Source organism: Elgaria multicarinata, chromosome 21, assembly GCF_023053635.1.
Source record: "Elgaria multicarinata webbii isolate HBS135686 ecotype San Diego chromosome 21, rElgMul1.1.pri, whole genome shotgun sequence".
In the NCBI taxonomy this organism is placed as follows: Eukaryota; Metazoa; Chordata; class Lepidosauria; order Squamata; family Anguidae; genus Elgaria; species Elgaria multicarinata.
Genome location: NC_086191.1, coordinates 124,759 through 152,577, shown reverse-complemented (window position 1 = coordinate 152,577; position 27,819 = coordinate 124,759). Strand labels below are relative to the sequence as shown.

At 44.2% G+C, this 27,819-nt stretch overlaps 1 protein-coding gene across 5 annotated transcripts in view; it reads left to right on the top strand.

Moving 5' to 3' along the window:
- Positions 1 to 22,998, top strand: part of PC (pyruvate carboxylase) — a 333,949-nt gene extending 310,951 nt beyond the window's left edge. For all 5 annotated transcript variants that reach the window (XM_063146129.1, XM_063146127.1, XM_063146128.1 and 2 more), the window contains 8 exons: positions 61 to 217; positions 1,384 to 1,624; positions 2,598 to 2,847; positions 12,223 to 12,467; positions 13,984 to 14,163; positions 20,176 to 20,421; positions 20,804 to 20,944; positions 21,715 to 22,998. In XM_063146129.1, the coding sequence (XP_063002199.1) occupies positions 61 to 217; positions 1,384 to 1,624; positions 2,598 to 2,847; positions 12,223 to 12,467; positions 13,984 to 14,163; positions 20,176 to 20,421; positions 20,804 to 20,944; positions 21,715 to 21,963 (1,709 nt within the window). In that variant the 3' untranslated portion in view covers positions 21,964 to 22,998. The remainder of the gene's footprint in view (positions 1 to 60; positions 218 to 1,383; positions 1,625 to 2,597; positions 2,848 to 12,222; positions 12,468 to 13,983; positions 14,164 to 20,175; positions 20,422 to 20,803; positions 20,945 to 21,714) is intronic.
- The last annotated feature ends 4,821 nt before the right edge of the window (positions 22,999 to 27,819 follow it).

Genomic DNA, 27,819 nt, shown 5'->3' with positions numbered 1-27,819 from the left:
AGCCTCCACTCCAGATGTTTAGCTGAGGCTCCTCTTCCCTCTCTTCCCTTGTGCCCTCAGGTGCCACCTTTGATGTCGCCATGCGCTTCCTGTATGAGTGCCCTTGGCGTCGGCTGCAGGAGCTCCGAGAGCTCATCCCCAACGTCCCATTCCAGATGCTGCTGAGAGGGGCCAATGCTGTGGGTTACACCAACTACCCAGACAACTCTGTCTTCAAGTAAGTTCTGCAAGATTTTTTTAACGACTTGGAATTTGTGGCCGGGGGGTGGGGGGGAGATATATGTAGTGAAGTGCTGACTTGTAACCAGTTAAATTCTTTCTCAGGCACCCCCCACCTTGCTCCTCAGATTTGAAATTTCACTACATGCTTCCACCCTTAATTTTGCTTCTACTCTTAGGCAGGGATGGGGAACGTGTGATCCTTCAGATGTCCCTGAAATGCAATTCCCATTAACCCCAGCATTGCACAGGAAACTTTTTTTGGGGGGGAGGAATTGTTGGAATGCTGAATTCTTATCAAATCTTGAAATTTCTTAGCAAATCCTGGATTTTTCTGACATCTGAGAACAGTCCTGCAGCTTCCATTCACCAATTATTATTATTATTATTATTATTATTATTATTATTATTATTGCACCATCAGTGTACATGGTGCTGTACAGAGTAAAATAATAAAATAGCAAAACCCTGCCGCATAGGCTTACATTCTAATAGCATCATAATAAATCAATAAGAAGGGGAAGAGAATGCACCAAACAGGCACAGGGTAGAGTAAAACTAACAGTATAAAAGTAAGATCAAAATCAAATTTTATAAACTTTAGAAAAAAGAAAAGTTTTTAGCTTCTTCTTCATCATCATCATCATCATCATCATTTGTCTGCCACTTTTCCAAAAATTGTCCCGAAGCCGCTCAATTATATATAACAAATATATCAAACAAATATAACAAATATATCAAAGGAACATTTAAATGTAACAATATAAAAACACAGTAGAAACAATTAGAAACAGCCACAGTGTTTGTAGATAAAGGCATAACAGAAATAGCAATATACATAATTTCAAATAAAACAGTACAAATAAACTAACCTAATTCAACACCTAAAGAGGAGAGAGAATAAATAGATCAGAAATTTAAAAGCCATGCCCTGCAAGGATAAATAAATCACTATTAGCCACAATTAGCTTACTGGTTGGCAGCCCGCCTCTCCTTCATGGCAGCCTCTCCATCCCTCCGTCCCCTTGTTTCTTCAGATGAAGGGGCTGGCTGTGGCTCAGTCTCTTCTTTGGTTGGGGGTGGGAAGTGAGAGTGTCCCTTTGCCTGCCCCCACCCCCCGCCCCAACCCTTCCACCTCTCTAATCCTGCATTTTATTTCTTCAGATTCTGCCAAGTGGCCAAGGAGAACGGCATGGACATCTTCCGAGTATTTGACTCCCTCAACTACCTCCCCAACATGCTGCTGGGAATGGAGGCAGCTGGGCAGGCCGGAGGTGTGGTGGAGGCAGCCATCTCCTACACAGGGGATGTGGCTGATCCCAGCCGGACAAAGTACACCCTAGATTATTACATCAACCTGGCTGAGGAGCTGGTCAAAGCTGGAACCCATATCTTGGCCATCAAGGTAAAACAAGGCATGGGTCTGAGGCTAGGGGGATGTATATGGGTGTAACATTTTTGCTTTTCATAAGACAACCCTGTATATTGTGCAAGCGCTTGGCAGGAAATCAATTTAATTACTCCTCACACTGAAACAGAATATTATTTTCCCATTGCTGCTGATAATCAGGAAGCAGACAAGAAGAAATATGAGGGAGATGCTTGAATCTCTTGGTGCAGCTGCCAAGAAAGTCAGAGAGGGAAGAGGAGGAAGAGGGGAACACAGAGAATCCAAGAACAGGAACCCTCTGGCCTAGAAAGGTCTGGACCTCCCATCACTGAGGGTCCAATGCCCATCCCTCCCCTAGCTCTGTTTTGGTTGCTGCTGCATCTGTAATTGTCTCTGTGGCTCCTCCCCCCCCACCTTCCCATTTGCCCCCTCTCATCCTGCCTGCGCCTCCTCCCTTAGCAAAGGCCCAGCCAGCCCTGTCCTTGACCTCCCCACCCTTCCCCCCATTTCCCCAGCAGTGGCTGCTGTACAGGCCAGCGATGTATGAGAATTTTGTTTCTGTTTGCAAACCCTGCGAACACGACCCCATTCACAGTCCCAAACAAAAACACGAACAGGAACACTTTGGGGGACAAATATTTACAAACTCCCAAATTTGTGGTTCCGTTCAAAAAAATGCATATTTCTTTTTAAGTGTGCACTTTGAAATGCGCATTGAAAAAAAAAGCATGTTGGTGTTTTATTCGATGGGAGGAAGTGAACACTTCTGAAAAAATACCAAAAAATGCACTTTTCCTGTTAGAAATGCACAACTTTCCTTTTCAAATGAGCCTAATAAGCAGTTTGAAACTGGGAGAGAGCTGGACTGAGCTTCAAAGTAAATTTTGGAGCCTTCAGATGAGCTCGCACCTCGCTGGTTGCCCCCTTGCTGCTGCATGCCTGTGTGCCCCCCCACCCCCTCACTCTCCCCCCCCTCTCTCTCTTGCAGGACATGGCTGGCGTCCTGAAGCCACAGGCCTCCTCTCTGCTGGTGGGAGCACTGCGCCAACACTTCCCCAGCGTCCCCTTGCACATCCACACCCATGACACCTCCGGGGCTGGTGTGGCTTCCATGCTGGCTTGTGCTGCCGCAGGGGCTGACATTGTGGACGTCGCGGTGGATGCCATGTCTGGAATGACCTCGCAACCAAGCATGGGCGCCATGGTGGCTTGCACCCGAGGAACAGAGCATGACACAGGTGCAAAACCCATGTCGCTGTCTCAGAGGGAGTGTGTTACAGAAATTAGGGGAAAAGGGATGGCTTCTCTCAGTCTGGGGTTCCTTTATCCCACATGGTGGGAATGAAGGGAAGTGGGCAAAGGTGGGCACCTTCATCTCTAGGAAAAGAAAGAGGAGGTGCAGCACGGTGGCTGAAATACTGCTGCCTGCATGATGTGATGGCGTGGGAGACTCCTGAGCTTGTGAGGTGGACTGCTGCCCCTCTTCAGGCTACAAGAAGGCTCATCTGGTATGAAATCTCTCTGTAAATTAAAAGCAACAACTTATCACATCAGAGAGAAAAGTTCTTGCTCACTCTGTTCTTGCTGGATTACTTTTCTACTTGCAGGACAAGGGGCACTCTCACATAGGGCCCATCTCTTGATGTCTGCCAGCATATTTTGCTGCATGTATAGACCAGGCCAAAGATTTTAGCAAGTCACAGTCCGCCTCTTTAGGTCCCCACAATTGCACCATGGGGGATAATAATACTGACCTCACTTGCAACATCATGATGATGATGATGATGATGATGATGATGATGATAAACATGTAGAGAGGGGTGACCCAGTGGACATCGTTTACTTGGACTTCCAAAAGGCTTTTGGTAAAGACCCCCACTAAAGAATCCTGAACAAACTTAGCAGTCATGGAATAAGAGGAGATGTCCTCTGATGGATCAGTAACTGGCTAAAGCACAGAAAGCAAAGAGTAGGAATAAATGGTTAATTCTCCAGATGGAGGGAAGTAAATAGTGGGGTCCCACAGGGATCGGTATTGAGACCAATTCTTTTCAACTTGTTCATAAATGACCTGGAATTAGGAGTGAGCAGTGAAGTGGCCAAGTTTGCCGACAACACCAAATTGTTTAAGTTTGTTAAAATACAAAGGGATTGTGAAGAGCTCCAAAGGGATCTCTCCAAGCTGGGACTGGGCATCCAAATGGCAGATGTGGTTCAATGTAAGCAAGTGTAAGGTGATGCATGTTGGGGCAAAAACTTCAAGTATAACCTAATGGCAGCTGAGCTGGTGGTGACCGAACAAGAAAGAGATCTTGGGGTTGTGCTGGACAGCTTGATGAAATGTCCACCTAGTGTGCAGCCGCTGTAAAGAAGGCAAACTCCATGTTAGGCATTATAAGAAATGGAATTGAGAATAAAACTTCTAGTATCATACTGCCTTCATACAAATCTATGGTGCGACCACAGTTAGAATACTGTGTACAGCACACCTAAAAAGGATATTATAGAGCTGGAAAAAGTGCAGAAAAGGGCAACAAAAATGATTAAGGGGCTGGAGCATCTCCCCTGTGAGGCAAGATTACATCAGCTGGGATTGTTTAGCCTGGAAAACAAGAGTCTTAGGCCATAGCTAGACCTAAGGTTTATCCCTGGATCGTCCAGGGATCAAACCTGTTCATCTAGGTGACACACGGGATCCAGTGCTCAAGCAGGGGCGAACCCTGGATGACCCAAGGATAAACCTTAGGTCTAGCTGTGGCCTTAGTGGAGATGCTTAGTGGAGATGTCCACTAGATGCTGGGGAACATGGGCGGGAGGGTGCTGTTGCACTGTGTCCTGCTTTGTTGATCTCTGGTCGACAGCTGCCTGGCCCCTGTGTGAACAGAGTGCTGGACTAGATCGACCCTTGGTCTGATCCAGCATCAGGGCTCTTCTTATGTTCTTATGATGTTGAGGGTTAGAACAGCTAATTCCCAAAAGGTTAGTCGCCTTCAAAACATGTTTTAAAATATTATTTATTTAAAATAACTTTATATCCTGCCTTTCAGACTAAAAGATCACCAAGAGAGCTAAGAAAATCCATTAAAATATAATTCAACATAAACCAGCACAACAATTTAAAAAGATAATAATAATAATAATGATGATGATGATGATGATGATGATGATGATGATGATGATTAGCAGGTACAAAATGCAATGTGAAGCAAAGGCCTGTTGCAATTAACATTTTCTCCCTTTGCCTAAAGTCCTGATTATCGTCTTTAGGGAGATTAGGGAGCCCCACAGTCTGGGCAGTGCCATGGAGAAATCTCTTGCACATCGCAGCCAAATGCACGGCAGAAACTAATGGGAGCAGACCTGCCGAAGATGAATGCCAGGGATGGGCAGGTTGATGTGGGAAGAGCTGGCCATTGGACTAGGAGTGTGAGTTAGGGCTTTGCTAGACCTACCTGAAAGTCCAGTTGGGAGGAGGGGCGAGCCCACGCGGCAGCTAGCGCGGGCTGTCGCCCCAGTCCATACATCAGACGCGATGGGCTAAAGGAAAGCCCCGTTGCATCCGCTATTTTTTTTTTTTCAGTCTTAAAGGGCCGGGTGCGCAAGTGAGTTTTTCTTTTTTTAAAAAAAGCTTTCCCCACTCCCCCTGGCTCTGATCTCCCCCCCCCCCCAATCTCCCACCCTGATCTCCCCACCCTGCCCCATGGGCCCATCACGAGTAATTGCAGTAGCCAGGAAAAGCGGCGAAACGGGCTAGACCTTCCGTGGTCCCGGGCTCAGGCTGGGACTGCGGAAATACTGAGCCAAAAGTGGAGCCCATAACCCCGGGGCAAGGGAGGGTTGAGCCCTGCCTGAGCCCGGGATCCCCTGTGCGTCATCTGGACCTAGCAAATGTCTAAGAGACTGAAAGCTCTGGTGCTTGAAATATCAAAATATATATATTTTTTGTAATCCAATCTCTGAGAAAGTAAATCTTAGTTTAAAACTTGCCACAGAAATTGCATGTTGTTCAACATTTTGGGTCCGAGAACCCTTCGTCCGGAGCTATAAGACATTAAAAAGTGTATACATTACATCATATCACATTACAAATAAATTCTTCCGATTCTAAATACAATCAAGGGAACAACAATCCTAATACAAAGTGTGATTTTACCATTCAGCCTACCCTTTCAACCTATTTCTAGTTAATTGGAACTCATTCCAGGTGTTGTTGTTGTTTGTTTCTTATCCCGTTTCTTAACAATCTCACTGCTGCTATCATGTACAAAAATAAAGTCCCCCCTTCTCTTTTAGTTGTTTGTCCATTAATCCAAGAAAGAATGATGGGGGAAGAAGAAAGAGCAAGGGGTGAGCAGGCGGAGGAAACATCGGGGCCTGCTCCAGTTGGCCTCCCCTCCTTCAGGAGCAGGACAATCCCATCAGCCCTGTTCCTGGTCCACTTAATTTCTCTCTCTCTCTCCCTCTTCCCTCCTGCACTCCTTTTCCTTGTGTGTCATGTCTTTATTAGACTGTAAGCCTGAGGGCAGGGACTGTCTTTTTTGCTAACTAATTGTAAGCTGCTCCAAGAGCCTTTTTTGGCTGAGGAGCGGGCTATAAATATGCGAAAGAAAGAAAGGCAGGCAGGCAGGCAGGCTGGCTTCCGGTTTCTTTTCTGTATTTGTCTTTAATATTATTTGAACTGAAGAGTGTATTTGTGTCCAAAATGTTTTGGCTTTTTTACAAGTCCACTAAAGATGATAAAAAGTTCCTTCTCAGTTTCCTGAGACACCCTTATACATTTTAGCTAATTTTACAGGTGACATATACCATCTGTACATCATCTTGTAAAAATTCTCTCTAAGTCTTGAACATTATGTAAATTTTAAACCCTTTCCCCACATACTTTCCCACTCTTCCATTAAGATGATATGTCCAAAATTTTGTGCCCATTTTATCATACAATCTTTTACTTACTCATCTTCTGTCTCATATCTTAACAACAATTTATACATCTTTGCAATAACATGTTCATCATTTGTGCATAATGGCATTTCAAATTCAGATTTTGTTTGTTCAAACCCATGGTTCTTATCTATTTTGAACCTTTCCATAATTTGTGCATAAGAAAACCATTGACATGTATGACCTTCTTTGAACAATTCTCCCCTTGTTTTTAACTTATATTCACCTTGTGAAAATTCTAGTACATCATTATATGTCAACCATTTGTGCATACTTGTAATGTCCCTTCTATGAAAAGCCTCTTCAGAAAATACCCATATAAAAAGATTTCATCCATTTTATAAAATTTTCTCCAAAGTCCAATTCTTTTAAGGTTCTAAATAAAAAGTTCCAGTTAAGATTGTCGAAGCTTTCTCTGCTTCTAAAAAAATCAAAGCTGTTTTTCTGGATGTTTTTCCAAATATTCCACCATATTTAAAACCGTTCTTACACTGGCTCTCATCTGCCTTTTGGGTAAAAATCCACTTTGATTCTCGTATGAATTCTTGTAAAACTTTCTTAAGCCTTCCCACCAGGATTGCTGTAAATAACTTATAATTCTACTTTACAAAATTGCATTTTATTTTTTTATTTATTTATTACATTTTTATACCGTCCAATAGCCGAAGCTCTCTGGGCGGTTCACAAAAATTAAAACCATAATAAAACAACCAACAGGTTAAAAACACAAATACAAAATACAGTATAAAAAGCACAACCAGGATAAAACCATGCAGCAAAATTGATATAAGATTAAAATACAGGGTTAGAACAGTAAAATTTAAATTTGTTAAAATTAAGTATTAAAATACTAGAGAATAAAAAGGTCTTCAGCTGGCGACGAAAAGAGTACAGTGTAGGCGCCAGACGTATCTCTCTGGGGAGCTCATTCCACAGCTGGGGTGCCACAGCAGAGAAAGCATTGAATCCTCTGGAGGTGTTCTTCCTCTCTCCTTTAATAAAACAAATTCTAAAAACAATTTTCATATCTCTTCAAAGTCATTATTTTTTGTTATTCCTCTTCTTACTTTAATATTACATGTTAGTTTATCATTAACAGCGATATCCCATATTTCTTTATACCAGTCTTCTATGTGATAATCCCCTTGAACCTTCCATTTTCTGGCTATCATTAACCTTGCGGCTGTTAACAAATTTGTTATTAATTCTTTTATCATTTGAGTACATTTAATTTTTCCATACATTGATAACAATGCTACGCTTGGTGTCTCTTCTAACTTCAATCCAATTATTTCATTTATCTCTTTAAACACCATTTTCCATAGTTTTTGTATATATTCACAATTCCACCACATATGAATATACATTCCTTTCGCCCGACGTCCTCTCCAACATAATGCCGAATTCCCCTTATTTACTAAATTTAATTTTACTGGAGTTAAGTACCACCTCCAAACCAATTAATAATAATTTTATTTTATCCTTACGGACATACTCTTCAGTACTCGTTATTTCCATATCCTCCCCCAGTTCTGTTCTTCTATTCCCTCCTTCAAATCACTCTCCCATACCATCCTAACAGAGTTTTCTTGATCTTCCATTTCCAACAGTATTTTATATATTTCACTCATTAATCCTTTTATTGGTTTATTTTCTTCTTTTTCTTTTTGTAAAATCAAGACCTCGAATTTAGTATTTCCTCTACCCATTTCTTTGTCCATTGTTCCAGTTGAATACAGTTGAACCATGATATAGTTTTCTCTTTTAATTTCCCTTTTATTTCTTCCCTACTTTTCATTTTCTCAATCCAGTCTCTTATTCTAATCAATTTCCCCTCTTTTAATTGCTTTACCAACCCTCTTTTTAAATTTTCGGGAAATTCCCTCATTACCACCATTGGTGTTATTGGGGAGATGACCGGAGCCAAATTTTTAATATATTTTTGCCAAATTTCTAATACATTCTTTAAGAAAGGGTTCTCTATCCCACCCCCATTTTTATTATAATCTTTATTCTGCATTTTATACCATATTTTTATTTACTCTTGCCTTTCTATCGCCATTACTTTAATGGCAATTAAGGTAACTTTAACTGCCACAAATCAACCTTGTTCTTCTTTCAATACTAATTCAGGACTTAGATATGATTTAATATATAAGACCACTCCATTTTTCTTTTCCCCACTTGCTGCTATAAATTATTTACCTAATTTTTTAATTAATTATATGTTTGGTGTCTTTTTTCCTGATGTGAGTCTCCTGTAGACAAGTAATATATGGCTTTAATTTTTAAAAAATAATGAATTATTTCCTTTGTTTTTTGAGGCACATTTGCTCCATTAATATTCCATGTTAAAAATTTGTACTCCATCATCAATTGGTTTTAAAAACAGTCTCATTCTCTACTTGTGGCACCCATGATGCCAACATCCTCTTCCAACTTTGATTGTCTCTCATCCAGTTCTTTTTTTATAAATTTCCATGAAGTGTCTTGCTTTTTGTATGGAGTTCAGCTTGTATCTCTGATCCCCGAAGGTAAACACCACTCTTTCCAGGAATTCCCAACGAAAAATAATCTTTTTCTGTTTAATATTGTTGTCAAGAATGCATAATCCTTTCTCTTATGCAAAATTCTGGAAGGAATCTCTTTCTGCGTTGTTTTCTAATACATCCACTCTATCTGTAACTGTCTGAACTTCCCCCATGACTTGTTCGTACGTTGTCCATCTTCTCAATTTCTTGTCTCAATTCCTCCTTTGTTCCTCTAATCTCTTGCTTCATTTCCACAAGTTGAAGGTGTTCTATCCTGATTCCAATCTGGTCTAACTTGGATCCCATCTGGTCCATCTTCTTGCTCAGGACATCAATAATTTCCTGTGCTTGATCCTGTGGTGGCATATTTCCTGTGACCTTTCTGTATTCTGTTGAGTCTTCTTTATTCCCTGTAACTGTCTTATTATTTCCAGCAGGTAGATCTAGAGAGGTCCAGCAGGTGTCTCTAAGAAGCCCATCCTACTCCTCATTACTTGGCCAGCATCCATCACACAGTAATCTTCTTACTGGTCTCCATGGTGATATCTTCATTCCAACTGCACTTTAATCTTTATTTATATTCCAAAATGTTTACAGCGGTCCGGAGTGTTCAAAGCCAAGTAGAAGGAAGAGGGGGTGGAAATAGGAAAAAAGAGAAAGAAAGAGCTCTTCTAAAATATGCACTCCAATTCATGCAGCAACAACAAGGTAGTATAATATATATTCAGAGGCAACAGCATTAACTGTCCCAATTAAAAACTTTTGGCTGAGAGAAATGCTTTATAGCAGGTTTTTTTAGTTTCTTATCTGTAATCCCCTACTATTTTCTCCTTCTAACAAAATTATTATAGTTCTGAAGGCTCCAGTTGTTTTATAAGTCCTCAGTTCACATTTATGGCAGGAAGAAAGCCAAAAGATAAAGGTGTGAAAAAACTATAGTTCAGACCTAATTAGGAACAAGAATTGTCAGCTCCTAGTGCCCCGTCAAGCTCCAAAACAGCTCCCCAAATGCCGGTTAATCTCACCCCTCTTGCAGAATCCTCTGACATCTGGCAGTAGAGTCTACATAGGGGATTTCCGATTCCTTATGGCATTCCCATCACAATCTTCCCTTTTAATCTGGGGAGATTTCGAGCTGGAGTTATCTCACGGCGATGTTAGAAACTATTTTGTTAACTCCATGCTCAGAGCTAGCCCAGAAAAGTCAGAGCGCCATCTTCTCAGGGGGCGGAGTCCAAAGTTTCTAATGCTTCTTAAAAATTATGCTTTCAGTCAAAATTCATACCCAGCTGTGATTTTTCTGTTTGTCCTATGAAGGAGAGAAGAACCAGAGAAGGTGTTAAGGAGAAGATGTTTACAGTGATTTTCCCCCCCTTTTCTTTTTGTGTGTATACTCTAGTATATGCACATTTTGTTCTTGCAAGCTTTGCAAGAAATCACTAACTAGAAAATAGTCCTTGATCAGTACTCATTAACAACATATTTGAATTTGAGAAATTTCAAGCCATGGCCTAGGAATAATAGTTTCCTTCTTTTTGTCAGCATTTTCTAAACAAGTTTCTCCTAAGTTGACTTTATCTGAACTTCCTTCCTTTGACACAGAATGTCTGGGATAGTTTTCAGTGTTTTCAGTGTTGTAACTGTGTTGAACTCCATAATTTCCATGCCTTTCCATTGAGACATTCTTTACAATAAGAGATAGGAATATGGCTGGTGCAAACATCTACTCTTAATTGTAACTGACTCCAGAATATAGAGTTGACAGAAACGTAGCTAGCTAAAAGCAAAGTGAAACAGGCCAAGACCAACTAGATTACGTTGTTTGTTTGTTTAAAACATTTCTTGGCTGCCTTTCAGGACAGAAGTCTTCACAAGGCAGCTTCCAAAAATAAACTACATAAAAACAGTTAAAATATTAAAAGCAATAAAAACATAACCTCAATGAAAGAGTTAAAAACAATAAAAACAGCAAGAACAACAATCGCAGCAACAACAATACTCATCATGGGAACATAAAATGTTTCCAAGGCCTTCTTGAAAGCCTGCATGGATGGTGCATAGCAGATCTCTGATGGAAGTTTGTTTGCAAGGTGTGGGGCTACTGCAGAGAAGGGCCTCTCCCGTGAGATCACCCTCACAGGTGGGCAAATGAGAAGGGCCTCTCATTCTGATCTTAAAGTGCAGGCAGGCTGATATGGGTGAAGGTGGTCCTTCAAGTAACTTGGTCCCAAATCATTTAGAGCTTTCAAGGTCCAAACCAGCACTTTGAAGTGGGCTCGGAAACACACTGGTAACCAGTGCAGCTGACGCAGGATAGGTGTTATGCAAGCAGACTGCCTCGCCCCTACCAATACGCGAATAAATGAATCAATCTTTTTAAAAAGGGAGTAAATAATACTCATATTTGCATGTTCCCACCTATATAGTCATGATGTAAAGATTATCTGGCAGGCTGTGGGGCAGGCAGAAGCCTTACAAAGTTTAGGAAGGCACAAGTTGCAGAACAAGGTGAGAGTGGAGAGAGCCTTCTGTTTTTCTTTAGTGTCCATGACAACAGAGTGAGATTTGGAGTCAAGGCTCCTGGGTCTGGTCTCTAATTTTGGAAATTCAGAGAGAAGGGCTGGGTAGAGAGGGGGGCGCTGTATGTTGAAACAAACTTTGAGAATTGTAAATGAATTTTCTTCCCACAAATCCTCTTGAAAATAATTATTAGAACATTTCCATCAACATTTCCAGTTATGGCTGCTGGAGCATGGATGGTTGATTTGAGAAAAAGTTGGTATATGGACTGTATTAAATCGCCTAATAATTTCACATTAACTGAAAACAAATACACAAAACTTCATTTTTTAAGACTCCCAAAACCAAGATTTAAACATTTTATGTCATTCCTAATTGTATAGATAATTGTATTCTCCACTTTAGCAAGAGAAGAGAGAGGGAGAGAGAGAGAGAAATGGCTAGTAGTCGTCAGGAAACTAGCCTATGTTCAGCTCTTACATGTCTGGTTTTCTGAGCCCCCTTCTAAAGGAACAGGGGAAGGGGAATGGCTCCAAGTTTCTACCCTACTTTGTGGAGCTCACAGGAAAGCATCTCTTTTCTCCCTCCCCTCCCCAACCCCACTCCACTGCCCCTTAACAGGTATCCAAATGGAGAAAGTTTTTGACTACAGTGAATACTGGGAGATGGCTCGTGGCCTGTATGCCTCTTTTGACTGCACAGCCACCATGAAATCTGGCAATGCTGATGTTTATGAGAACGAGATCCCTGGGGGTCAATATACCAACCTACACTTCCAGGCCCATAGCATGGGACTGGGGAACAAGTTTAAGGAGGTGAAGAAGGCCTATGTGGAAGCTAACAAACTTCTTGGTGATCTCATCAAGGTAAGAATGCTGGATCCTAATTCCACCCCTTCTGCCCCCCTCCTATTCCTTTCACCCACAGGAAGGAGGGAAAGGTGGGCAACACATTTCTGAGCACACAACTTGCTCAAAAAGTCATTTATCAAAGTCCCAAAGTCTCCAGATTACCTGTCATAGGCTCCCTCCCTCATCCTCCTGCCCCAGCTGAGAAGTGAACGACCCCAGGCCTAAAGGTAAAGACCCTTCCTCCTCTCTGCACCATTCTATGCAGCATTTGGGAGTAGGAATAGGAGTAGGAACTTGGCTTCTCAGGTGAATCCACCTCAGGGGAAGGTCGTGGCTCAAGGTCTGCAGGTTGACACCCATCAGCCTGAGTTTGGGTCTCTTCGTGAGCCTTGGCTAGCGCTAGAGGCCAGAGCTATGGCACCAGCAGCTGATCCACCCTCCAGGGCAGGTATGGGGAATGCTTTTGGCTCAAGGGCCAGACTGATACCCAGGAAACCTCCTGGGGTCGCTATGCCAGCAGTAGGCATGGCCAGAGCCGCCTCCTTCTTCCCAGCTCCCCCTTCTCAGTTTATCTGAGGCACACAGAGTGAGGAGGTTTAAACATTGGGGATGAAAACCTTCTTGGCCCTTGCCATGACACAGGCTCTGAACACCAGACCTCATGTCTGCCACCACTTATTATGGGGCGACACAGGCTCTGAGCACCAGACCCGGCTGAGGCTACTCCCTGCTCAAGCTAAGCACCACCGCCTTTATCACCGCCTGAGGCAAGGGATAAAACCCATCTTCCTCCAAACTATGTGGAGAAAGGAACCCACATAAAATGGAGAAGGATTTTAATATATATAATAATGCGCTGTGATTTATATCTGCTTAGGTGAATGATTGTCAGAGTGGGTGCTGAATGTGTAAACTTAAGATGATAAATGCCAAACAGACACGTGGGACTTTTGTGGTAGTTTTAAAACACAACAATCAAAATTTATTTTTAAAAGTTCATAAGCTTTGTTTCAAATAACAACATTTAAAAACCTTTTTGAAACCTTCCATACAATCCTGTCACTCATTCACATTCGTGCTTTCCTTTTTCTCATACAATCACTCTTGAACTTTCTTTATTAGTAGTATTGATTAATATACTTCCACTACGTGCACACTACACTCTGAAGACACCACTCCCTACACTGACTCTCAAATTTCCCAGAACTTAAGTACCATAAATACAGAGAGCACTACAGACTCTAAGAGTCCCTAACAAGTCTCCCTGGAAAGGTTCCCTGGAAAGAACTCTCCATCCCCTCCGTCCTTCCCTTATATATCACTCCTCCCCCTCCCAAGACATTCTAACTCCGCCCACTCAGACCAACATTCTACAAACCACAGACTTACAAACAGCAGACATACATTTGGAATTGACTTGTGGGGTGTAATGCCACAGCCCTTCCCTGCTTGGGGTGGGCTGGGGGATCCTCATGTCTGATCCTAAGGAGCCTGCTCCCCTCTTTCCTTTCTTCCCCCCCCCCCTTTGCAGGTGACACCTTCTTCCAAGATCGTGGGTGACTTGGCACAGTTCATGGTACAGAACAACCTGACGCGGGAGGATGTGGAGGCTCAGGCGGACGAGCTCTCCTTCCCTCTCTCCGTCGTGGAGTTTCTGCAAGGCTGCATTGGCATCCCCTACGGGGGCTTCCCAGAGCCCCTCCGCTCCAAGGTGGGTCCCTGAGCAATTAGGAGGGAAGGTGGAGGAAGCTCCCAGGCTACCTTTAGAAACTGGGGCGAGGGTGAGGGGCAGGAAAGTGCTAATTTCTAAATGCTCGCAAATATAAAAGTATATAAAATTCAGAAACTGTATAGTCTAAAAAAGGGGAGAGGAGTGAAAACAAAATGACTCCCTGCTGTAGAACATGGACCTTCTTTGTGGTCTCCTTGCATCACATCTAATGCACAGAGCCTTGATTCAGGGTCACTGAAATTTTCTCAGCTGAGGGAAATTTTGGGAACCCCTCCCCGCCATCCTAATGTGCATGCGCCTAACGGTTCCTGCTTCTTCCCTCACTGGGAACACTGTCTCTAGAGACTTGGTTATTGTTGATTTCTGAGGACTAGTTTGATTTTTGTTCTATCTAATCTTGTTTTACTGTCGTTTTCCTTCCTGTACCATTATTGTTTCTTTTGGTTTTGTTGATGTGCAGTCTTTTTGCGATCAGGACATCATTCTTCAGGCATATGGCCTCAAAGGCACTTTCCCACAAATGCATGAAACGCGGCACGAATACGAACAGGCATTCACTCTGCTTATTGTGTTTGGGGGAGGGGCAGGAAGTGGAAGCTTTTTCTTGCTGCCAATCTTTCTTGAAGCAAACCCCCTCATGACAGGGCGGGAGGAGGCTGCTTGTGGTGCTCTGGAAAAGGGCCTCAGCGGCCGCGCCAATCCCAAAATCAAATATGGCTCAAAATCAACGGACTCCACCCTCTAAGTCTCTGCCTCTCAGGGTGCGCCACCACAGGCAATAGCTCTGGCCAAGTCCCGGCAGGGAATATCTACAGATCTGCCAATTCTGGGACACTAAGAAATTGTCTAAGAAAGCCAGGGCTCAAAAGACATCCTCTGACTCTCAAAAAACGAAGAAGTTTTTTATATATTGTATTTTATATTATGGTTTTATATTGTTGTTTTGTTTTGAATTGTCTTAATTTTGTAAACCGCCCAGAGAGCTTCGGCTATTGGGCGGTATAGAAATGCAATAAATAAATAAATAAGTCCCAGAAGCCCACACAGCCTGCAAAGAAGACTCTTGTTGACTGTTCCAACCTCTCCACCATAGTTAGTCTCGCCTATTCCAATGGCTCCGGCCCCTTCAATAACCGTTTGGGATGAGCCTCAGGACCCAGTTCCACTGTCATCAACCTCAGAGAGTGAAATAAGGAATTCCACCCCTTCTCGATACCATCTGGGATCAGGCGATAATATCGCATGCCCTCGCTCTCAGGGGAGCCCCGACATCAAGAGAGGGCTCCAGATCTCATAACTACAGAACTATACCCGAGGGATCAGAGGGAGCCACTCCACTACTTGGCATCCTGATGCCACCAGTCTCAATCCCCAAAATCAGATTGGGACAGGTGTTTGGATTGATGTATTCCTCCAGTTGGGAGGAGAACTGTGAGGACTGGAGAGATCGGCAGGATAGAGACTATTACTTCCATAGCATGCAATATTTTGGGGGCATATTGCCATGGGAGCTGACCACGTGATCAATTAGCCCCATCAGCTTCACTTTCAAAGCCTCTAAACAAGAGCTTTTCATCCAGCTGCCCTTACCAGTCCCTAGGCAATCACAAGATATACCTCAAAATCTTTTCTCTTACCAGCTCAGGCAACCAGACCTGGCTCCTACCCTGAAGAGGCTGCAGAGCATGTACAAAATGCGGAAAAAGGATGCCACTTTTCTTTTCTCGCACTCGAAGACTAATTTTGTGATGGTTGAGTCATAGAATCATAGAATCAAAGAATAGTAGAGTTGGAAGGGACCTATAAGACCATCGAGTCCTGCTCAATGCAGGAATCCACCCTAAAGCATCCCTGACAGATGGTTGTCCACTGCCTCTTGAAGGCCTCTAGTGTGGGAGAGCCCACAACCTAGGCCACTGGTTCCATTGTCGTACTGCTCTATGTCCAGCCGGAATCTGGCTTCCTTTAACTTGAGCCCGTTATGCCGTGTCCTGCTCTCTGAGAGGATTGAGAAGAGATCCTGGCCCTCCTCTGTGGGACAACCTTTCAAGTTGAAGAGTGCTATCATGTCTCCCCTTAATCTTCTCATCTCCAGACTAAGCATGCCCAGTTCTTTCAGTCTCTCTTCATAGGGCTTTGTTTCCAGACCCCTGATCATCCTGGTTGCCCTCCTCTGAACACGCTCCAGCTTGTCTGCATCCTTCTTGAATTGTGGAGCCCAGAACTGGACGCAATACTCTAGATGAGGCCTAACCAGGGCCAAATAGAGAGGAACCAGTACCTCATGCGATTTGGAAGCTCTACTTCTATTAATGCAGCCCAAAATAGCATTTGCCTTTCTTGCTGTTGGCTCATATTCAGCTTGTGATCTACAACAATTCCAAGATCCTTCTCATCATTTGTAGTATTGCTGAGCCAAGTATCCCCCATCTTGTAACTGTGCATTTGGTTTCTATTTCCTAGATGTAGAACTTGGCATTTATCCCTATTAAATTTCATTCTGTTGTTTTCAGCCCAGCACTCCAGCCTATCAAGATCACTTGAAGTTTGTTTCTGTCTTCCTGGGTATTAACTATCCCACCCAATTTTGTGTCAACTGCAAATTTGACAGGGACAGTCTCAAAACTCCAATGAATGGTGCCTTTGATTCCCCGATTGAAGGGCATGGAAGGAAGGTGGTTTGACATATTGAGTTGTTGAATTGACTTATCTACTGCATTAAGCTCGAAAGTAGCAAACAACTATCAAGCAGCCAGGACAAGATATCACCTCTTGTTGTGGGAGAAGGTAGGATCCGCTCTGTGACTACCTCCCAGATGATCAGAGAGAGTTGTCCCAAATTTTTCAGACAGAAGCTATGAAATCATCATGCCAGCAAATCAATACAACCTGGCACCAGGCTGATTGTGATACCAAAGCTATAATGGGAGCAATAGACCTTAGAAGACGTGTGTGGGTGAGATCAGCATTTTGCAAAAAGCTCCATTGCACATAGACTATTAAAGATCTTCCGTTCGATGGTGATGGACTATTTAGCACCAGTACTAATGATGTTATGGAGTCCACATGTAGGAAAATAGGGATGGGACAGCAGCTGCAGGCCCAACATTTTCGTTATCAGCCTTTCTACCGAGCGAAACAACCAACAGAGAGAGCAACCAGGCCAACAACATTTTTCATCGAGCTCAAAGAGACCATGCTCATCTTTTCATTCTAGGCTCCCTGAAAGCAACAGGGAAAACTCCAACGAACTTCACCTTTGACTCCCTGATTCTATATTGGCCTTTCACCCTCTTTTTGGATCTTGGCTGTCTTCTTTCAGTGTGGATGTCCATAACAACAGACAGTTGGGTACTTTCAATCATCCAGAAGGGTTACAGAATAGAATTCGATGCCCTCCTTCCTTTTCTCGGTATTCGTACCACTCCTCCATTGGAAGCAGTACTAGAAGAAACTACCTCTCTTCTTCGAAAGGGAGCAATTCATCAAGTCCCAGCAAGTCTACAACAGGTGAGAAGGTTATACCTGCTATTTCACAGTACTGAAAAGGGACAGAGGACTTCACCCTATTCTGGGCTGCAGGGATGTCAACAGGTTCATCACACTGAAGAAATTCTTTATGATGGAACTTTTTATCATCTCTGGTGGACTTGTAAAAAAGCTAAGGCTTTCTGGACACAAATACATTCTGTAATTCAAAAAATATTAAAGACTAATATACAAATGAAACCAGAAGCCTTTCTATTGGGACTAATCGACAACCAACTGAAAGAGAAGGGGGGAACTTTGTTTTTATACATGACAACGGCAGCAATATGCACAGAAGTGGGAAAATGAAGCAGCACCAACAATGGAAGAATGTCTATTGAAGATATTGGAGTTGGTAGAGATGGCAAAACTTACAACGATAATGAGAGATAAATCAACAGTCACATTTCCATTCCATCTGAACGGAAACGGAAACCTCTGATAGAATTTTTGCAAGAAACAGAAAAAAATGATGTATTTGTCTGTGGACCCAGTGTATCAGATATAGTTAACTTAGAAGAAAGAAAATAATTTGATTATTGTGTTAAATGTATCAAACAAGGAGAGAATATAATTCACATTTGTGATATGTAGAGAGCTGAAAATGCATACTTTCATGGGGCGGTAGGGGAAACTTACCAACAATACCGAAGGTTTGCGATAGGTCCTGAAGTATTCAAGTAGTTCTTTTTGGCCTCCTGACAGATCCACGAGTGTTCACAAAATATATGGCTATGGTATGTGCAAACCTCTAGCTATCTGGACAATTGGCTTATTGTGGCCCCTAACAGAACCACTCACAGCCAAGACATCACTGTTCAATGTCTTCGTCAGTTGGGACTTTATCTCAATATGGAAAAGTTATCCATCGAACCATCTCAAGACCATCCAATTGATTGGGGCAGTGTCACTTACTTCACTCTTGGGTAGAGACACTGATGGTCATGGCGAGAGAAATCTGTATAATCTGTATAAGTGGTTTTAGCCTTTACGATTCAATATGTACTCGCTCACAGTAGTCGAGTGGAGGAGTGGACACAACTTCGCATGCAGGATTGGTTCTTCACAGTGTTTGAATGCATGCACCTGAGGGTTCTGGACAGTTTTATCACACTAAATGCTGTAACCCTACATAAATACAAATAGTGCATTTAGGAAGGGATTACTTTCTTGCAATTCACATTGCTGGTACTGATAATTTTCTGGCAGACACTCCTTCGAACAAGCATGCAAATGGCAACTGAACCCAACAAATCTCCAGAGACTGATCCGCTGGTGTGGTGTGCTGTCAGTGGACCAGGAGCAGCAAAGTACGCTGAGCATTCTGCAGCAGAGCAGGTCTGGGACAGGGTTCCCTAGGAGACGTGTTCATGATGAAGTGTATCGGGTGGCATTTTTACCTTTTCATGGCTTTCTCTCTACTCTCCCGAGTTCTTGTGACGATTGTTGCAGGCAACATGGACTGCATTTTAATATCACTGTGGTGGCCCCAGCAGGCGTGGTTTGGCCCGTTACTTCACAGAGTGAAGGGATGGCTCTTCAGGCTCCCCTCTATTCCAAATCTGCTGTCTCAGGACTGAGATTGGATTTAACACCCAGACCCCCTACGCTCTGACTGGCGGTGTGGAGGTGATGATCATAAATGTGCCCCTGCTTTTAGTCCAAAGGTAAGTGAAGAGGCTAGAAAGCCAATCACAAGACTGCCATATGCCTGGGAATGGGCAGGCTTTTCTGAATTTGTAAAGGGAGAGAAAGTGGAGCCTTCATTGTGTTCTACTTCACTTGTTTTCAGGTTTCTGCATTTTTTGTTGGACAAAGCTTTGAGGTTATTGTCAATAAAAGTTTATCTCACAGCAATTTCTGATAGATATATTCCATTGCAGGGGTTTTCCATTTTTTCGCACCCTTGGTCATATCACTTAAAAATCTTTCTCCCCCGGTGCAGTCTCCAAAGCTGTTTGAGCTCATGGCCTGAACGGAGCTTAGGCTCCTGTCATGAAAAGTAGCCTTTTTGGTTGCGATAACGTCTGCCTACAGGTCCAGTGAGCTGTGTGCATTGTGTATTAGTCTTGGAAGACATTTAAAGCCAAAACTAGGAAGTGTAATCCATTTCAGCTGGATATCAGTGTTGCTGGACACACTGAAACCCTGCTGTGAACAGAGGCCCCCCTCCACTCTGGGGCTGGTTAGAGATCCTGTATGAACTCCATAGTGGGGATTCTGTCCTTAGGGGGAGTTACCAGCTGGTCAAGGGAAGCCCTGATAAGGCAGCATTCATCCTGAGGGCAAGCAGGAGGCAAGCTTAGCAGTTACCTCCCAAGTAACGTGCACACATGGTAAGGGGGCATGCGGCACAGTCCCCTTGGGAGAATAAAGTACCCGTGGTCATGTTTTCCCAGCCTCTAGGCAAGACCAGTCATATTTCCCATCAAGAGCATGAGCTGACCTTTTTACCCTCCCCAGGTGCTGAAAGACTTGCCCCGTATTGAGGGCCGCCCAGGGGCTTCCTTGTCCCCCATGGACTTTGTGAAGTTGGAGCAGGAGCTGTGTGAAAAGCATGAAGAGATCACCCCCGAGGACGTCCTCTCTGCTGCCATGTATCCAAAGGTCTTCAAGGACTTCAAGGACTTCACAGCCAGCTTTGGGCCTGTCGAATGTCTCAACACACGTCTCTTCCTGGAGGGACCCAAGATAGCGGAAGAGTTTGAGGTGATGTGTAGGGTGGGAGAGACAGTCCTTCTTGTCAGTAGGCAAAGGGGCAGGGAGTCAGGACAAAGCTTCAACCTCCTATTTGTTAACCCAGAGGCATCACACTTTGTGCTTGTCCACATGCTCAAAGCTTCACACACTGGTCATACAAAAGATCCACATTCCAAGCAACAGCTGTGTGATTCTGGTGCCACCGTCCATCTCTTGGATTAGGGGCTCCATCTTACCTTATGATGTTCAGCCTAGATAGAATCATAGAATAGCAGAACTGGAAGGGGCCTACAAGGCCATCGAGTCCAACCCCCTCCAGGCCTCCAGGCAAAGGAAGACCTCCAGGCAAAGGAACTCTCAGCTCACTAACTTCTCCCCCTCCCCCACACAGGTAGAGCTGGAACGCGGCAAAACCCTCCATATCAAAGCCTTGGCATTGGGAGACTTAAACCGGGCCGGCCAGAGGGAAGTCTTCTTTGAACTTAATGGGCAGCTGCGCTCCATCCTAGTGAAGGACACAAAAGCTATGAAGGTAACAAAGAAATCACCTAGAAATCAAGTAATCAGGGCCAGGGATGGGGTGGAGAAGCTGATGCTGAGGTAGAGGCTTTCAGAGCAAGGTGTGCAATTCAGTTACAGCATTTGGTAGCGTTAATTTATTGTACTTTTGTGCCTTTTTGTTCTGCTTGATTTAAACACCTTTTTAATAAGTTATTCATTTTCTTCTTAAGAACCTCACAACCAACAATGCAAATATTATAAATATCCAGATCCATTAGCTTTAAAATGCAGTTGCAGAGGTGGAACGAGCAGGGATTTCACGTACAGTTCTTACTCATAAAGGCTGATTAAATTATGGTGGTGGTGATGATGATGTGCATTATTGGTCATCTAGTCCAGTATCCTGTAGCCTACTTTTAGCAATGATCCCTACCTCATATCTTTAGGAATCCCATTTAGAAAACAGCCACACAACATCTCAGGAATAGGCTGCCTCTGAACATGGAGGTTCTACTTGATGTCATTGCTAAAAGCTGTGAATACACTTCATCTCCATGAATCTGTCCTGTCAATTTTTTTTAAGAATAAGAATAACCTTCTACCACTTCAAGTGTGTGTGCGTGTGTGTGTGTGTGTTCATGTGCACATGGTGCTCCTTATTAAAACAAAACAATAGCAAAATACTAGATTTGCCCAAAGAAAATGGAGACAGCTGGGAGACGACACCTCATGCAGAAGACATCTAGTGTTTGCTCTTAACATTTCATTTCCCTCCTCCTCCTCCTCCTCCTTCTCCTCCAGGAGATGCATTTCCACCCCAAAGCCCTGAAAGACGTCAAAGGCCAAGTTGGGGCCCCCATGCCTGGGAAGGTGATTGACATCAAAGTGCAGGAAGGGGTGCCTATTGAGAAGGGGCGGCCACTCTGCGTCCTGAGCGCAATGAAGATGGAGACGGTGGTCAACTCACCCTTGACTGGAACTGTCAAGAAAATCTACGTCAAGCCAGATATGAATTTGGAAGGAGATGACCTTATTCTGGAGATTGAATAGCCCTCCTGCTGCCGCCACAGACGCCAAAAAAGCCATTGCTTCTCCCTCCTGTATAGCCCCCTCTTCCTCCCGTGGTGTCAGCCACAGCTGGTTTAAATCCCTCCAGGCTTCATACCTTTTACTCACTGAAATTTGTAAGGCTTTACCACCACACCACACCCTGCTTCTGCACTGTGACATTTTCAAGAGGATCAGCTGAAAGAAGCGAAAGAGGGTGGGGGTCATTAAGCCTACAGGGTCCAGCTTATGAGACAGAGGAGTAGTCCTGTTTGTTTGTTTGTTTGTTTGTTTGTTAAAGCTGCTCGTCTTCCTCCACCAAAGGAGGGAAGAGTTGGAGTCCAGGGAAGAGGACCATTCCCTCCCTCTCACATGAGCCCCCTCGTCCTCTGCTGCCCCCCTTTCCGGCTCCAATGGACCAATTTGGCAGGGCAAGGGGGTGAGAGGGAGCATAGCCCCCATCTCCTCCCTTTTCTGTGACTGCCTTCTGTTGCTGCAGTTCCCCACCCCCACCCCCAGTGACTTTTTCCTTTTCTCTGGCAGATTCCCCTTTTCGCCTCAAACCCTCTTGCAAGGATAATTTCAGCTTCACCATTGCCTAACTTTGTGGAGGTGGTGGGGGGAGCCCTTCCTTCTTGCAAATTATCCTTTTCCACCATCCGCTTCCTTCCATTTCAGTTGCTTTCTCCCAAACCCTATTGCAAGGTGGGACCTTTCTTCCTGGGGGGGTGGGGGGAAGCAGAGGCTAAATTTAAAGCCTCCCTCCCTTGATTGTGATGTACAAAGCAATCTGAGTTAGGGGCACACATTGTGTGTTGTTCACAGGGTTGTCCACCAAGGGTTAGGAGGTAATGCAGCTCCCTCTTTCCACGCATTGGTGAGGGAGCAAAGTGAAATCACTGAGCAAAACTGTTTACCTGTCCCCACCGAGGAATCATGAGATTATTTGAGACTTGCAGGTGAAATGTGAGGCCTATGGAAACTTTATTTGAAGCCCAGGGAGGGAAATGAAGTGAAATATATCTGTCTCATAAAGAAGACACGTGCTTTGGTGTCCTTTGTTTTGGCTGTATGATGTGTGAACAAGCAAGCACGCAAATGATGGCACCTCTTGTCCAGCGGGTGCTTAAGAGTTCATGATTTTGCTTCCTTTTCCCATGTGGTGAGATCTGCACTCCTATGCTGCAACTCAGGAGTTCCTGCCCCATTTCCTTCGTCTCTGCCTTAATCGGCCCCCTGAGGTGAACATTCCTCCCACCTTGCCCGTGAGAATCAGAGTTGGTTCTGAGTTCCAGCTTATTGGCTTATGAACTGGAAGGGGCAGCAGGAAGTGGGGAATGGACCCGTGTGCTTGGGAATCAACATTGATGGCTGGCAGGGCTATAATTGCCTCCCAACAGGTGGGGCTTTTCCAGGCATGGACAGGTGAAGGGATGGGGAAAGTTTCACCCACTAAATTTTGGCATAGTAATTACAGTTGGTCACCATCCTTTCTAAGGGAGACCTTCCCCCGACAATTCCTCTGCTGAACTTATTCTGCCTTATTTTAACCCAGAGGCAGAGAACGTCCAGTCCAAACATGCAGTATGCAGCACACATGGCCCCCATCTGGCCCAAAGCCTCCCATCTGCTCCCACCCAAGCAGCAATTGGGCCTTTTGGTGCTAAAGGGTTAGGGCACTCCAAAGAGAGACAAGGAAAGCCAGGGGGGCAGTGCCAGCAGGGGGCTGTTGTGGCTTGTTTCTCTGAACACCTTTCTCTGGGCACCATTTTTGCCTCCCTTGCGATCCTCATCAAAACAACATAATTAAATCAGCCTTAAGAATTACCGCACTCTTGTCACAAACCCACCAGATGCACATAACAAGGTGGGGCAAATATAGAAAGCTCCAAAAGTTGCCCCGAAACCACGTTCAGATACCCGTTCCGGGCAAAAAAGCATATTGCGCAAAATTGGCCATAACGGCACCTTCCCAATGAGCTAAGTGAACCAAACTCACCAGATGCACATGACAAGGTGGGATAAATATAGAAAGCCCCAAAAGTTGCCCCAAAACCACGTTCAGATACCCGCTCTGGCGGAAATCGCGTATTGCCCAAAATGGGCCGTAACGGCCCCTTCCCAATGAGGTAAGTGAACCAAACTCACCAGATGCACATAACTAGGTGGGGCAAATATAGAAAGCTCCAAAAGTTGCCCCGAAACCATGTTCAGATACCCGTTCCAGGCAAAAGTCTGTGTTGCGCAAAATGGGCCGTAAAAGCATCTTCCCAATGAGGAAAGTCAACCAAACTCACCAAATGCACATAACTAGGTGGGGCAAATGTAGAAAGCTCCAAAAGTTGCCCCGAACCACGTTCAGACATCCGTTCCGGGCAAAAACGCGTATTGCGCAAAATGGGCCGTAACAATAGTTTCCCAATGACATAAGTGAACCAAACTCACCAGATGCACATGACAAGTTGGGACAAATTCAGAAAGCTCCAAAAGTTGCCCCCAAACCACGTTCAGATACCCTTTCCGGCAGAAAACGTGTATTGCGAAAATGGGCTGTAACGGCACCTTCCCAATGAGGTAAGTGAACCAAACTCACCAGATGCACATGACAAGTTGGGACAAATATAGACAGCTCCAAAAGTTACCCCAAAACCACGTTCAGATACCCGTTCTCGGCAAAAACGCGTATTGCGAAAACGGGCCGTAAAAGCAGCTTCCCAATGAGGAAAGTAAACCAAACTCACCAGATGCACATGACAAGTTGGGACAAATACAGAAAGCTCTAAAAGTTGCCTCCAAACCACGTTCAGATACCCTTTCCGGCAGAAAACCCGTATTGCGAAAATGGGCCGTAACGGCACCTTCCCAATGAGTTAAGTGAACCAAACTCACCAGATGCACATGACAAGGTGGGACAAATATAGAAAGCTCCAAAAGTTGCCCCAAAACCATGTTCAGTTACCCGTTCTGGGCAAAAACGCATATTGCGCAAAACGGACCGTAAAAGCAGCTTCCCAATGAGGAAAGTCCACCAAACTCACCAGATGCACATAACTAGGTGGAACAAATACAGAAAGCTCCATAAGTTGCCCCGAAACCACTTTCAAACACCCGTTCTTGCGGAAGGGACAAATATAGAAAGCTCCAAAAGTTGCCCCCAAACCACGTTCAGAAACCCATTATGGGCAAAAATGCGTATTGCGCAAAACGTACCGTAAAAGCACCTTCCCAATGAGGAAAGTCCACCAAACTCACCAGATGCAAATAACTAGGTGGAACTAATATAGAAAGCTCCATAAGTTGCCCCGAAACCACGTTCAGATACCCGTTCTTGCGGAAAACGCGTATTGCGAAAATGGGCCGTAACGGCACCTTCCCAATGAGGTAAGTGAACCAAACTCACCAGATACACATGACAAGGTAGGTCAAATATAGAAAGCTCCAAAAGTTGAAACAAAACCACGTTCAGATACCCGTTCCGGTCAAAAACGAGTATTGCGCAAAATGGGCCGTAACGGCAGCTTCCCAATGAGGTAAGTGAACCAAACTCACCAGATGCACATGACAAGTTGGGACAAATACAGAAACCTCCAAAAGTTGCCCCCAAACCATGTTCAGATACCCTTTCCAGGAGAAAACGCCCATTGCGCAAAATGGGCCGTAACGGCACCTTCCCAATAAGGGAAGTGAACCAAACTCACCAAATGCACATGACAAGGTAGGACAAATATAGAAAGCTCCAAAAGTTGCCCAAAACCACGTTTAGATACCAGTTCTGGGCAAAAACGCGTATTGCGCAAATTGGGCCGTAACGGCAACTTCCCAATGAGGTAAGTGAACCAAACTCACCAGATGCACATGACAAGGTGGGGCAAATATAGAAAGCTCCATAAGTTGCCCCGAAACGACGTTCAGATACCCTTTCTGGCAAAAACTCCTATTGCGCAAAACGGGCCGTCAAAGCAGCTTCCCAATGAGGAAAGTGAACCAAACTCACCAGATGCACATGACAAGTGGGGACAAATATAGAAAGCTCCAAAAGTTGAAACAAAACCACGTTCAGATACCCCTTCCGGTCAAAAACGAGTATTGCGCAAAATGGGCCGTAACGGCACCTTCCCAATAAGGGAAGTGAACCAAACTCACCATATGCACATGACAAGGTGGGACAAATATAGAAAGCTCCAAAAGTTGCACCAAAACAACGTTCTAACACCCATTCTTGAGGAAGGGACAAATATAGAAAGCTCCAAAAGTTGCCCCCAAACCACGTTCAGAAACCCATTATGGGCAAAAATGCGTATTGCGCAAAACGTACCGTAAAAGCACCTTCCCAATGAGGAAAGTCCACCAAACTCACCAGATGCAAATAACTAGGTGGAACTAATATAGAAAGCTCCATAAGTTGCCCCGAAACCACGTTCAGATACCCGTTCTTGCGGAAAACGCGTATTGCGAAAATGGGCCGTAACGGCACCTTCCCAATGAGGTAAGTGAACCAAACTCACCAGATACACATGACAAGGTAGGTCAAATATAGAAAGCTCCAAAAGTTGAAACAAAACCACGTTCAGATACCCGTTCCGGTCAAAAACGAGTATTGCGCAAAATGGGCCGTAACGGCAGCTTCCCAATGAGGTAAGTGAACCAAACTCACCAGATGCACATGACAAGTTGGGACAAATACAGAAACCTCCAAAAGTTGCCCCCAAACCATGTTCAGATACCCTTTCCAGGAGAAAACGCCCATTGCGCAAAATGGGCCGTAACGGCACCTTCCCAATAAGGGAAGTGAACCAAACTCACCAGATGCACATAACTAGGTGGGGCAAATATAGAAAGCTCCAAAAGTTAACCCGAAACCACGTTCAGATACCCATTCCGGAAAAAAATCGTATTGAGCAAATTGGGACGTAACAGCAACTTCCCAATGAGGTAAGTGAACCAAACTCACCAAATGCACATGACAAGGTAGGACAAATATAGAAAGCTCCAAAAGTTGCCCAAAACCACGTTTAGATACCAGTTCTGGGCAAAAACGCGTATTGCGCAAATTGGGCCGTAACGGCAACTTCCCAATGAGGTAAGTGAACCAAACTCACCAGATGCACATGACAAGGTGGGGCAAATATAGAAAGCTCCATAAGTTGCCCCGAAACGACGTTCAGATACCCTTTCTGGCAAAAACTCGTATTGCGCAAAACGGGCCGTCAAAGCAGCTTCCCAATGAGGAAAGTGAACCAAACTCACCAGATGCACATGACAAGTGGGGACAAATATAGAAAGCTCCAAAAGTTGAAACAAAACCACGTTCAGATACCCCTTCCGGTCAAAAACGAGTATTGCGCAAAATGGGCCGTAACGGCACCTTCCCAATAAGGGAAGTGAACCAAACTCACCATATGCACATGACAAGGTGGGACAAATATAGAAAGCTCCAAAAGTTGCACCAAAACAACGTTCTAACACCCATTCTTGAGGAAGGGACAAATATAGAAAGCTCCAAAAGTTGCCCCCAAACCACGTTCAGAAACCCATTATGGGCAAAAATGCGTATTGTGCAAAACGTACCGTAAAAGCACCTTCCCAATGAGGAAAGTCCACCAAACTCACCAGATGCAAATAACTAGGTGGAACTAATATAGAAAGCTCCATAAGTTGCCCCGAAACCACGTTCAGATACCCGTTCTTGCGGAAAACGCGTATTGCGAAAATGGGCCGTAACGGCACCTTCCCAATGAGGTAAGTGAACCAAACTCACCAGATACACATGACAAGGTAGGTCAAATATAGAAAGCTCCAAAAGTTGAAACAAAACCACGTTCAGATACCCGTTCCGGTCAAAAACGAGTATTGCGCAAA